The sequence below is a fragment of the Myotis nattereri genome (genome assembly GCF_964212035.1).
Source record: "Myotis nattereri genome assembly, chromosome: 9".
Lineage (NCBI taxonomy): Eukaryota > Metazoa > Chordata > Mammalia > Chiroptera > Vespertilionidae > Myotis > Myotis nattereri.
Window position 1 is genome coordinate 37,650,840 of NC_138084.1, and position 14,159 is coordinate 37,664,998.

Here is a 14,159-nt window from a genome sequence, read left to right on the forward strand (position 1 = left end):
TTCCCTGGGGGCTTGCCCTGGAGCTGCTCGAACATGTCCAGTGTTGTTTGGATGGTTACATGGTTATTGCGACCATTGTTACCATGGGCACAGTTGAACACTGATGCTCAGCAAGTTGATTCCTTGTAACACTGTGTTCCCTGAGGACCCTCAACACTGGCCTGGGAAAGCTTCCAGAGGCTGCCTCTTCTCTCCCCTCTTTCTCTTACACACACAGCGATATGTCAAGCACTTAACTTGGCACTGGGCTGGTGCAAGTAAAGAATATCTCACCAGCCCGGCCGGCCGGCCGGCATGGCCCAGTGGTTGAGCTTAACCATGAACCAGGAAGTCACAGTTCGATTCCCGGTCAGGACACATGCCTGGGTTGCAGGCTCAATTCCCAGAGTGGGGTGTGTAGGAGGCAGCCAATCAATGGTTCTCTCTCAGCATTGATATTTCTATCTCTCTCTCCCCCTCCCTTCCCTTTGTCTCTGAAATGAATATATATATATATATATATATATATATATATATATATATATATATATGTATATATATTTTAAAAAAAGAATATCCCACCAGAGCCAGTGCACATAGATGCTCTGTTGGCAGGATTGGATCCTCCTTTTTCTCCACCTCCTTTTCATCATCATCATCATCATCATCATCATCATCACTATGACTAACTTTGTGCTGTATACTTCAGTTTTTAAACATTTTCCCCGCACCAGGTAGGGATGGCTTTTCTCCGCATTATGAAGCATAAAAGTGAAGCTCAGGGTTGGTGTCCTTTTTCTTAAAGCATCTGTAGTATTCACCTTGGAGGGTGTTTCATTACTATCACTGTTAGACAATCACCTTATTCCTGCTGGCTGCTTCCTCCCTTTCCTTTCTAGCTCCCACTCCACCCACTCCCACCATCATCAAAACCACAACCCTGACGGCTTCTGTGACGTTAAAGAAATTAGAGGTAGAGCATTTCATGTTGAAATTAGGAAAGAAGTATAAATGATATAAAGAATTAAGGTCTGGCTTATTTTTGTCATCGAAACCACCACTTATTTGCACCAAGGTAATAAATAGATGGCTTCTGGGATTAAGGTCATTAGTGACCATAAATAAATATGTTTAACTCTCACATCTACATATACTTGATTTTGGTCAGTGTGATGAGAATGCCCATCAGAGTAAGAGAACTGACTGCTCCTGAATTGTCCAGCTTGTGTGAAGATGGTGTCAGCCCAGCCCAGACTGCTTATTCACTGTGGTTGTCTCACAGCCACTCTCCAAGACATTTAAAAAGGGTTATTTTTTTGCCCTTAAGTTTTATTTTGACATCTAAATTGAGATATTTACCTACTATAAAATTTACTCCCATAAAGTATATATAGTTCAGTTGTTTTTAATATACTTACAGAATTGTGCAACCATCACCATTATCTAATTCCAGAACTTTTTTTCACCCCAAAAAGAAACCCCCCATGCTCATTTAGTCACTCCTCATTCTTCTACCCTTAACCACACCTCAGCAACCATTGATTTGCTGTCTGTCTCTATAAATTTGCCCTATTCTGCACATTTTTTAAGAAATGGCATTAGGGCTGAAACCGGTTTGGCTCAATGGATAGAGCGTCGGCCTGCGGACTGAAGGGTCCCGGGTTCGATTCCGGTCAAGGGCATGTACCTGGGTTGCAGGCATATCCCCAGGGGGAGATGTGCAGGAGGCAGCTGATCGATGTTTCTCTCTCATCGATGTTTCTAACTCTCTATCTCTCTCCCTTCCTCTCTGTAAAAAATCAATAAAATATATTTAAAAAAATGGCATTAGGGATTACCCATGTTATAGAATGTATAATGTATCAATGTACTTTATTCCTTTTTATGTGTGAATAATATTCCATCATATGTATATACCACATTTTGTTTATACATTGATCTGTTGGTGGTCATTGGGTTGTTTTTACTTTTGGCTATTATGAATAATGCTGTTATGAACATCTGTGTACAAGTATTTGTGTGGATCTAATGTTTTTATTTCTCTTGGTATATCCCGAAGGGTGGATGGTGGTGGGTCTTATGGTAACTGTGTTTAATTTTTTGAGGAGCTTCCAAAGTGGCTGCACATTTTGAATAAAGGTTCCAGTGTCTCCACAGCCTCACTGGTACTTGTTTTTATCTGTCTTTTTATTACAGTCATCCTAGTGTGTGTGAAGTAATTCCTCGTTGTAGTTTTGATTTGTATTTCCCAATGTTCAAAATGTTGAACATTGTTTCACGTGCTTATTGGCCAATTTTATTTCTCTGGAAAAATGTCTATTCAAATCCTTTATCTACTTTTTAATTGAGTTATTTGTATTTCTAGCAGGTTGCAAGAATTCTTTATATGTTCTAGATACAAGTTCCTTAGCAAATATATGACTTGCAAATAATTTCTCCCATTCTATGGGTGTCTTTTTACTTCCTTATGGTATTTTTAATAGCACAAAGGGGTTTTTTTATTTTGATATAAATCAGTTTATTTCTTTTTTTATTGTTGTTGTTACTTGTGCTTTCGTATCACAGTGAAGAAACCATTGCCTAATTCAGTGTTACAGGATTTACCTCAATTTTCTTCTAGGCCTTGCTTTTGTGGTTTTAACTCTTATAGTTGTAATCCATTTTCACTTAATTGTTTTGTATGGATGAGGTAAGGGTCCTACTTTATTCTTGCACAGATGAATATCCTAGCACCATTTGTTGAAAAGCCTTTTTCCCTGTTGAATTGTCTTGGCATCCTATGGTCAACTGGTTGAAAATCAGTTGACCATAAATGTATGGTTTTATTTCTAGACTCTCAACTCTCTTCCATTGACTGATGTTTCTTTCTTGTGTCTGTCTATACACACTGTCTTGATTGCTCTGACTTTGTAGTATGTTTTGAAATTAACAAGTCTGAGTGAGTCTTCCAACTTTATTCTCCTTCAAGATTGTTTTGGCTGCTCTCAGTCACTTGCATCGCCATGAGATTTTAGGGTTGCCTTGTCAGTTGCTGCAATTGATGAGTATTCGGTTCAATCTTAAGATCAGTTTGCTGAATATTACTAATTTAACAATTTTGAGTTTTTTAATTCAGGAACATGTTATGTCTTTCTATGTATGTATATGTTATTTAATTTCAATGATGTTCAGTAGTTTGTAGTGTACAAGTTTTATGCTTCTTTTGTTAGATTTTTTTCCTAAGTATTTTATCCTTCTTGCTGCTTTTGTTTTTCCTGGTGTTTATTTTCCGATTGTTCACTGCTAGTGTGTAAACATCAAATTGATTTTTTAAAATATTACTCTGTATCTTGCAAACTTGCTTAACTTTATGTATTAGCTTAAGAGTTTTTTAGTGGAATTCTCAGAATTCTCTACATACAAAATCATACCATCTGCAAATAAGATATAATTTTACTTCTTCCTTTCTAATCTGGATGTACCCTTAAATTTTAACCTTTTTCTTCCTTTCATTATTTTAGCATAAAATAATATTCCTTAAATATATTAGGTAACTGTATGTGGTACATAAATGCACAATTTCCATTTTGTAAATACTTAAATACCTAAATGTATGTTAATTTTATTCTAGTGAGTATTAGGAAAAAATACTATCGCTTATTATTTTATGATGTTGGAGCAAATGTCACTTTATCAGAATATTCTTACCTGAACATCCTATTGAAAAGGACAGACCTTTTTTTACTCTCCCCCTGTCTTGCTTCATTTTTTCCTTCATATCATTTATCATATTATGTACAAATGTACACTTCTGTGCCACACACCTGTACCACCTGCATGCTCATCGCCTGTTTCTCCCCACCAGGATGTGAGTAAGCGCTGTGAGGGCAGAGGCTTTGTCTCTTTCTTTGCTGGATGGCCGTGCCTAGGACATGGGCGCACAGTACATATTTGTTGAATGAATGATTCATTATTTAGAACATTTTAAGAAAAGCAAGTCAATTTTGAGTTGAGTCCAGAAAAATACTGGATAAGTAGTTGTTCAGGAGGTAGACCAATATGGCAAAATTTATAAAGGCTGTATGGCATGCCAGGAATTTGGGAAACTCTAACTTAAATGGGAAGAGGTAGGATGGAGATGGAGTTTTTATCATTTTCTGTGAACTGGTAAGTTGTCTGTTAGACTCTTTTCCCAGCCCAGATCAGGGGTCCTTTGAGGCTCCTAAGCTATAACATGTGGAATTAAATATATGTGGGAAAGTGGTTCCTACCACCCGCCACAGAAACCCTCCTGGCAGTGTTGAAGGTCATCTGGAAATGTTTGAGGTGCTTTTTGCTGCCCGTGGAAACTTGGCTCATAGGCCGTGTCTTTGCAGGGCTCTGGGTTTGCAGAGAGCCGAAATGACCATGACTGCCAACAAGAATTCCAGCATCACCCACGGAGCTGGAGGCACTAAGGCCCCTCGGGGGACTCTGAGCAGGTGAGTAGGGGAGCATTGCTGGGGAAATGGGGCTCCCTGGAGGGGGTCATCAAGGGCCAACCAAATGGCCTGGGTCCTGAGTAGGATCCTTGCCCGAATGTAAGTGATTATCCTTGTGGTACTGACAGTCTCCAGGTGAGTAGCCTGGGCCCAGCTCTTGCTGACCATGAAGCAAAAGTAATCTCCAATGTATTTATTATTTTCTAGTTCTACAAGTCTCCATAGGAGAGAGCCAACAGGGACCGTGAAACAAACTTTGCTTTGTGCTGTTGGAGGAGCCTCGAGCTCCAGGCACGGAGCCAGCAAGCAGCAGCTGGTGTTCTTCTGGATGGATCTTTTTCCCAAAGTGGGGACAGCTCGGGGGCTGCCCCTGAGCTGGGCTGTGCTATAGGGAGGGAGGCTGACCACAATAGGGGGCAGGGGGAGGCAATGAGGCACATTAGCACAAGTTCAAGCAGAAGTCCAGGTCTACAGCAATTTAGGCTGGGCTGCAGACAAAGCAGCTTCGGGAATTTTAGTCAGCGGAACCTATAATCCACTTTGTTGGTTTTGTCTTCTTTTTAGAAGTGGGAATGTTGGACCATAGCAAAACCACGATTTTGGACTCATAGAGATGGCTTTAAATCCAAGCTTTAACTACTTTCCAAACAGTGGGATCTCAGGGTGTTTTCTTATGCCCTCTAAACTCTTGATTACTCCTCTGTAAAATAATAATAGTGCTTATGGCACAGAGGTGCTGTGGGGACTGATATAATGTATGTCAGTGTTTAGCATAGTGTCTGGCACAAAGCCGCTCAGTAAAGGTTAGGTCCCTCCCTGTGATGGGATAAAAGCTTCCAGAGCTGGCAGGTAGATGTCCAGCGCTTGCCAGGGCTGCTCGGGTCTTGGCTAAGGCTGGATGCTGATGTCCTAGAAGAACTTCCGGGCTCCTTAATCAAAGCCACATACCTTTCATAGTCTCTTCTGCTGAATCTCAGGTGAATCTTGGCTTTTGGTACCTCCACCACTAGAATGGCCACCTCGCTGTGAGAAGGATGCTCAGCTTAGGGTGGGCTAGGGCTGTTCCTCTCTGGGCTGTGCAGTGCCGAGCTGAGTCCAGTGGGGTGCAGCACCCTCAGATCTGGCCAGAGGTGGTGATAGACGTTTGATTCATTTAGAGCTGGAGTCCAGATATGGTTGGTGGAATGGGGTGCTGGATATAGCCCCTGGGGAGTCACTGGCATGGATGAGGCAGGAGGAGTTCCCTACACCACACATGTAGGGTTTGGTCCCAGTGGAAATGGCCTGCTTTCTGCCCATGCACCGTTTCCAACCTAGACTAGAGTTACTTGCACACTGAACTGGGAGAGGCTGAGAATGACAGGGTCCATCACCTTCTTGGGTAAAACAGATAGAAAAACTGACTTCTCCCAGGGCATGTAGTGGCCAAGGAGAAACAGGTCTAGAGCTCAGAGTCTTCGTCTCCCATTGTCTACTTCTGGGGAACCACTCTGCTGGGTTCTCACCAGTCTGGGGGCAGATGGAGATCGGGAAGTAACTGTAGAGGTGAAATAAGTATTATATGTGATTGTGTGGTTCTGTTATTAATTTTTGAAGAAATAGTATATTTAGAACCTGAATTAGAAATTACCAGACCCAGTAGCCCTGTTCATTTTTTCTTCTAATTTCCACACTGTGGAGGGATAGATGCATTGTTTACATTAGTCACAAAGCAGAATCAGGGCTGCCGATGGTTCCGCAGTTTCTATTTGGAATGCATATCTATGTGTTTTAAACATTTTTAGAAACTCTTTTTCTTTAGCTTCCCAGCATGTTTGCCGTCATAACAAGATGGGTGGTGTTTGTAAATATCTGAGCCTCTGATGTGCCTAAAAAAGGCATTTTCCAGCCTCCCTTCTAAGTCTGTCCTTCCTTTCTTCCTTCCTTCCTTCCTTCCTTCCTCCCTTCCTCCCTCCCTCCCTCCCTCCCTCCCTCCCTTCCCCACTTCCTTTCCTGGGCTTTTGGCGTGAAGTGGAGTCTCAGGCCGCTGTGGCTAGCTACACACTTCTCTCAGAATGACAGGAGGTGTCATTTTGAAATTGCTACCTCATGGTTTCTCTGGCTGCCTTCACCCCCAGCCTCTTGGGGGGTGTTCTTTGGTCTGTAGGGCAGTAAGTCACTAGTTCATTGAGGAAGTTATTGCCAGTGAACCCCGAGGGCTTTCCTCCTATGTGCCAGGCTCTGTGGTAGACAGTAGGGGACAAAGAGGGACCTTGGCACCTGAATTTCTTAGTTTGACCTTTCAGTAACCTGGAGTCCTTTTATCATTGCCAGCCCAGGAGGCCCAGTGGGAAAAGACTCCCTGGTGTGACCGACAGAAACTTTGACTGGGGAGTGCAGGGGTCCTAGGGCCTTGGAAAGCTGGGCCTTTGACTCCCAGGCTGCCTTGGGGACCTCTACCTCATGCCCATGGAAGCAGAGGAACCCAATGTACTCACAGGCATTTATATCTAGATTTGGGGACTGAGTGTCCTCTGGGGCATGGGAAGCTGGTATAAGGCTGATGGGACCCTGTGGAAAGTCAATATATGTATTTGCAAGGCTGTGTCCTTAATTTGGATCAGACTTCACCTGGTGCTACAACTAAGCCGATATGGGTTAAAGACCATGAATTCCATCCCATTATTAGGTTTCTACGGGTGTTTTGCTAATTTATATTCTTTCTTTTCCTTTGTAAGCTCAGTCTTGATTTGGCAAGACAGACACGAAGGAGGTGGAACTCTAACTCAGCCTTTTCATTTGACCACCGAAGTTTTGTTCTTTGCTCTGTTTTGGTCTCTTGGAGAAAGTTTCCCTTTCTCTTTGTTGATGAGGATTCACCCCTAGTTGCCAGATACGCCCTCCCCACAGCTGTTCCTCCTCCAGCTCAGAAGATTTGGTTGCATCCGATTCTGGGTGTGGGAGGGGGCATTCTCAAAGCTCCTCTGAATTCCGGAGGTCAGGCTTTCTGAGGTTGGTGCTGATGAGTTGGGGTGGACTGGAAGCAGCTCGGTGCCTTGCAAACAAGGAAGTGTTATGTTTATAGCGAATTCAGCCGCCTAGCTGGTGTGCACTTTGCCAGTTGCTCTCAGGAGACTTCACATGTGCTGTAAGACCTGGCGGGCCTCAGGCGCTGCTCTCGGCAGACTTGTGATGCCTGTTGATTTCCTGAACAGCTTCTTCACTGTGAAACTCCAGCACCTGGGTCATTGCGACTTCCAGCAAAGGCTACTACTGTGCTGAGTCCTCGTAGTACATTCCTAATGGGTCTTGTTAACTTTGAACTCCCTTTCCATTCAGCCCATAGATGCTAAGAAAGGCAGAGCTGAAAAGGAGCCTTAGAATTCATTCAGTCTAATCCACCCAGATTGGGAAACAGAGGCAGAGAAGGTACTCCCCAAGGATACAAAGCTAATGGGAGGAAGAACTTAAGGCTAGCTTGCTTGAGTCTCCTGTTAATTTTTAACTCTCCATTCACCTCCCTGTGAACATTATTGGAAGCTCCCTGCTCAAAACTACTGTTGTCCATGATACGGTGGAACTTGGCCTGGCTTGTGAGGTTTTCATGAAAAGCTCTGGTCTTTCTTTCTACCTTTCTTACTGCTCTCTAATGCAAACCTTACATTTCTGCCAGTCTGGATGCAAACAATGTTAGTTCTGTCCCTCCCAGCGCTTTTCCTGATCTCCCAGTTAGGAAGGATTCCTCTCCCTCAGAATTCGCTCCTGGAGCCCTCAGATTGGAATCTGCAAATGGCACTTATCAAATAGGGCCTCATATAGTGGGTGTCTGTATGGGTCTCATTTCCCAACTCAACTGGAACTCCTTGCAGGCACAGCAATACTCTTTTGGAATGTTAGAGTTGGAGGGGAATCTTGGGATTCTTTGGGCTCAGTTGCTTGATGTTACATATGAGGAAGTTAAAGCCCACATAGCTAATTGACGGTGGAACCATAATTTTAACTAACATGTGCAGGTTTCTGTGTAAAGGAGGCCTTAGTTGGTGATATGGTGAAGTCCAGAGAGGTCTTGAGCCCCCACTGCCAAAGTGGGTACAGATTTGAACCCTGTGCCTTCGATTTCAGGAAGAGGGTAAGAGCTTACAGGGAAGAAACATCTCCTGAGAATAGCGACTGTGGGTAGAAGATAGTATTGTGGTACCTGTCCTGGCCGTGGCAGGCCATCCCTCAGGAGGTTCCGTGGACTTAGTTCCCTTGTTTCCTAAGATGCTTCCTAACAATCCCAGCATGATGTCATCAGCAGTAGTTGGTTATTTACTGTTGCATAACAAACACCCCTAAAGTAAGGGTGGCTTAAACACTAGTGCCTTAAAACATTGTGTTAGTGGCTTAAAACAGTCATTTATTTTGCTATAAATTGCAGTTTGGGTAGGGACATTAGGGAAGGCTCATCTCTGTTTCTTGCAGCATCAGCTGGGGTGGTTTGAAGGTGGGGGTGACCCATGGCTAAGGGGCTGGAACATCTGAAGGCTTGTTCACTTACAGCTCTGACTGTGGATCCTGGCAGTCAGGTGGGACCTCAGCTGGGGAGCACCTACCTGTGGCTCTGCATTTGGCTGCTGCTTTCACAGCATGACGTCAGGGTTCTATGAGTGAGCATCTCAGGAGAACGAGTCAGAAATGTATGGCCTTTTAGTGACCTAGCCTCAGAGTTGCATAGTGTCTTTTCTATTTTACTCTGTTAATTAAGGCAACAGCACAGGTCTGCCTAAGTTCAAGGTAAAGAGCCCCACCGCATTACGATGTGTGTGTGTGTGTGTGTGTGTGTGTGTGTCCACAACACTAAGTAGTTCTCCTACATTGGCTGGGTGTCCTACAACGCAACTCAGTTCTGACACAATCTAACATCAGCTAAGGGCGCAGTCCCATAAGACTGCCTTCCACTCCAGGTGCTTATCACAAACCCAAGTTGTCACTTGTGCTTCTGACCGACTGACTGTAAATCAGAGGCTCCCATAAGCCCTCTTCCCCCTTCTTGGGCTTAATTTTCTAGTGTAGCTCACAGAACTCAGAAAACTGTTTGCTTACTAGATTACCAGTTTATTACAAAGGAAATAGTAAAGGATAGGAATCAACAACCAGATGAAGAGGTACGTAGGGGCAAGTCCCAAACAGGGAACGTCTGTCTGCCTGGAGCTTGGGCCAGTATGGAAGCATTCTGATTCACCCCTTGAAGCTCTCTGCCTTATCCTTTGGGGTTGCTACAGAGGCTTGATTACCTAGGCATGACTGATGAAATCACTGCCATTGGCCATTGATTCAACCTCCAGCTCTTCTCTCCTCCCCAGAGGTAAGGGTGTGTGACTGAAAGTTTCAACCCCCCCATCACAAGGCTGGTTCCCCTGGAAATCAGCTCCCAACCTTAGAGGGGGTTCCAAAAGCCACCTCCTTAACATAACAAAAGACACCTTTATCCCTGTCACCCCTTAGGAAATCACAAGGAGCTCTGTGCGAAAATGGGGTAAATATTTATTGCAAGTCACACGAGGAGACGGACAGTAGTTCCTACTTGATGAGAGGAGCATCAGCATCACACTGAGAAGGGCACGTGAGATGGAGTATGTTGTGGTCGCTGTCTGCCACAAGTCTGCTCTCCGGTCACAAAAATTCACATCCTCCCCAAATGCAGAATACACTCACTCTCTCCCTTAAGATCCCAAGTCTCACCTTGTTAGTGGCATCAGCTGGCATCTAGGATCTTGCTCTCTAAACCCAGTTCAGGCATCCGGCGACCCTGGGTGCTGTCTTTCTTAGTGTGTGCAGATCCAAGGGCTGTCCTTGTTGATGTGAGGACTTAGACACTTATTCTAGCTGCTGGCAGCAAAAGAGAAAAGAGGTGAGCTAAAAACAGGGAGCTGCTCTGTTTTCAAACAAAATTTAAAGGAAACATAAATGAGAAAGGGCTTTCTGGATTAGAAAATAGAACTTGTTTCATTCGCATTCTCTCTACACAGGAAAGAATTCTCAGATTAAGAAATGGCTTCCATGTAAAGAAAAAAAAACTTGCCATTTGCAATAAAGAAATAAGTTAGTCAGAGAAAGACAAATACGTGTGATTTCACTTATATGTGGAAAGAACAAAATAAGCGAACAGACAACATTGAAACAGACTCATAGACACAGTGAGCGACAGGTGGTTGCCAGAAGGGAGGGAGGTTGGGGAATTGAGTGAAAGAGGTGAAGGGATTAAGAAGAACAAATTGGCAGTTGCAAAACAGTCACAGGGATGTAAAGTACAGCACAGGGAATAGAGTCAATAATAGTGTAATAACTATACGTGGAGCCGGGTGGGTACCGGTAACATCAGGGGGAGCACTGTAAAGCGTATGATTATCTAACCACTATGCTGTACACCTGAAACTAGTACAAAATAATACTGAAAGTATATTGTAATTAAAAAAAGAAAAAGAAGCAGCTTCCAGATTAGGGTGACAGTTTTATAGTGTGTGAGTGTATTTGTGTGTGTGTGAACTCGTCACACTGTACACTTTAAATTGCACAGTTTATTGTGCTTTAATTATTCCTCAATAAATCTTCTTTTAAAATCTAGAGTGGAGCTGAAAGATCCTTTGTTAAGACCTAAAAAATATTTAAAGTGTTGCCTCATAGACTCTCACAGTCAGACAAAGGCTTTCTAAGGGGTATAAGGGTGTGCTTTGCAGATCCCTTGTAAAAACAAGGCCTCTGAGACTCTTAAGAGCTATAGTCAGAATACCTGCGTGTGCCCTCCCCACATGGCCTGGGCTTCCTCACAGCAGGGGAGACGGGAAGCAGAAGCTGCTGGTTACTTGAGGTCTGGGCCTGAGAAGTGGCACAGATTCATTTCTGCTCTATTCTATTGGCCAAATCATCACAGGGCCTGGATTCCACAGACAGGAGACATGTCAAGGAACTTGGGGACCATGTTTTAAAACCATCTCCAGTGTCTTTAGCATGATTTCCTGGAACTCCCATTCTTGCTTTGCCTAGTGCCTGGTTCTGCTTTATACAGTACAGTAGTCCCGTCTTTACTGGACTAGGACAGTGGTCGGCAAACTGCGGCTGGGCAAACCGTGACTCGCGAGCCACATGTGGCTCTTTGGCCCCTTGAGTGTGGCTCTTCCACAAAATACCGTCTCCTGCGCATGGACCACGAAGTTTCAATCGCACTGTACGTGTGTGCCCGCACGTGGTATTTTGTGGAAGAGCCACACTCAAGGGGCCAAAGAGCCACAATGTGGATCACGAGCCACGGTTTTGCCAACCACAGGACTAGGGCATTGGGATGTTCCTATAAGGCATCATAGTTGGCCTGCCTCCGAGACGGTAAATTCTTTATGTTGATTGTTGCTATTTCTTGGAGGACTTGGGGTTCTCACCCAGAGAAGAGCTCGCCCACCCATCCTCTTTGCGCTTCCCTTGGGGGCAGGCAGGGAAGGCTTTGGTGGATTCTTCGATGAGCTTTCTGGAGGTGAAAAGGTGACTCAGTTTCTGCTCTGATCCTAGTTAGCTACCGTTCTACTTACCCCAACAAGCTGAGACTGACCTCAAGAGCCTGTCTGTGGTGGCCCAGGTGTAGCCTCACTTGCAGGGTGACGCTGACCTGGACCCTGTTGCGGCCATCCACCATTTGAGATGACGTTGCTCTGGGAGCAGGAAGGCGAGGTTGTGAGTGTCCCCCAGTCCTTTGGCTCTGTATCGGGACTGTCCCAGAGTGGGATGTCAGGGGGAGTTACAGAGCTGAGCCTCTGCTCTGGCCTGGGAAACCAACTTTGGGCTTACTGGTGGGACTCAGGCAGCCTTCCTCCCTTTTCTCCTGTGGGAATGCCCTCTCCAAAGTTGGGGCAGCCGGTTAGTGGTGGGCAGATGTTGATATCCATTGGGCCAATAGGACCCACCTTAGTTGAGCGGCCTAGAATGGTGAGTGGCCAGCTCCCAGGACTTTCATTTGGAAGCAAGCTGGACACGCGCTTAGTAGGGACTAAGCGACTTGGAAGCTGGGCCTGTGTAACCTTACCCTGCAAACAGACTCACTTTATGGCACCCACAGTCCAGCCTGATGTCCCTGGGCTATTTTCTGGACTCCCCAGAACCTTCCCCAGCTGACCCCAACTTGGTCCTCTTCCTGATACTGACACTTTCAGAATCGCTGTGGCCAGAACATGCTGAGTTCGGAATTGTCTTGTCATCAAGGACTAACGATAGCCTTTCCTCCCAAAAGCACTTGACACTAGAGGGGCATCCCTTGACATCAGTGCTTCCTGCTGTGTTACTTGACAATGGCCCAGGTAACTAACCCCAGGGTTGAGTTGTGTTCTTGTGAAATAATACTCTCATTTTCTGTCTATGCATGCGCGCACACAAAGCAAATTTGTTTCTCTAACCTTAGTTCATACCCTTTCTACCTACCCACTTATCTTATGCATTTGTCTCTGTGTGTTCATGCTCCTCTGTTTCTTTTAAATTTCCTTTACATCCTCCCCCCTTTCATCTGTTTGTCTTGCTCCCTCCTGCAATGTTGGTTTTGGCCAGTCGTGTATTGCAGTGTTGGCATCCACGCCTGTGCTGAGCAGCATGACTGGCTGCCTGCTGGCAAGGCATGAGTGCCCAGTTCCACAATTTCTGCCTCCCTAGCGGCAAGTTCTGGGATTTCAAAATAAAGAAGGGGAGAAATGATAAGAGTGGAGTCTTAGGTGTTTTTCAGCCTCTTTGTACTTTTCTTTCATATTTCTTCTACTTTCCTGCAATTATTTATAGTGCCCAGACACTTTTAAAATGTATATACCTGGCTAATATGTCAGGATACTCAGGGCAAGTGTTTTAAAAACAAAAAACAAAAAGCCCAGCTGGCATGGCTCAGTGGTTGAGCATTGACCTATGAACCAGGAGGTCACAGTTTGATGCCTGGGTTGTGGGCCCGATCCCCAGTGTGGGATGTGCAGGAGACAGCCGATCAATGATTCTCTCTCATCATTGATGTTTCTATCTCTCCCTCTCCTTTCCTCTCTAAAATCAATAAAAATATGTTTTTTTAAAAAAGAGCACATGTTTTCCCCCGGATTTATAGATACAGAACCTGAGGCTCAGAGAATTTTTAGGTGACTTGCCCATGAAACCCCCAGGAAATAATGGAACCAGGACCAGAGGAGAACCCAGGTCTCTAGACTCTTGGCCAGGGGTGGGCAAACTTTTTGACTCGAGGGCCACAATGGGTTCTTAAACTGGACCGGAGGGCCGGAACAAAAGCATGGATGGAGTGTTTGTGTGAACTAATATAAATTCAACGTAAGCATCATTACATAAAAGGGTACGGTCTTTTTTTTTTTTTAGTTTTATTCATTTCAAACGGCAGGATCCGGCCCGCGGGCCGTAGTTTGCCCACGGCTGCTCTTGGCCCAGTCTCTGGTTTCCACCTTATGAGGGATGGCTTTGGGGACTGATGGCCACACTGGTTTGCTCTCAGTGCTTTGTGTACCTTCCTGTGTTGTTCTTCAGGTCAAATGGTACAAAGAAGGGGGCTAGGAAGCCTGGGAACAGTGCCTTATGTGGGCAGGCTTTCACCATTTGTTTTTATTCATTCATTTCATCATTGAACACAAATAATTAATTCCTACTGAGTCCTACCTGCAGTGCAAAGAACAGGGAATATCAAAATTAACAAGACACTGCCTAGTAAGGGAGGCAGGTGAGGAAACAATGAACTGT

General features: G+C 44.6%; 1 protein-coding gene across 4 annotated transcripts in view; it reads left to right on the plus strand.

The window, feature by feature from the left end:
- Positions 1–4,344: 4,344 nt before the first annotated feature.
- DENND2B (DENN domain containing 2B) overlaps positions 4,345–14,159 on the plus strand; it is a gene marked incomplete at its 5' end in the record, with an annotated part of 51,253 nt that continues 41,438 nt past the window's right edge. For 3 of the 4 annotated variants that reach the window (XM_081099438.1, XM_081099439.1, XM_081099441.1), the window contains one exon: positions 4,360–4,439. In XM_081099438.1, the coding sequence (XP_080955564.1) occupies positions 4,360–4,439 (80 nt within the window). Of the gene's footprint in view, positions 4,440–14,159 lie in introns of all 4 variants that reach the window. The other variant, XM_081099440.1, reaches the window with a different exon arrangement.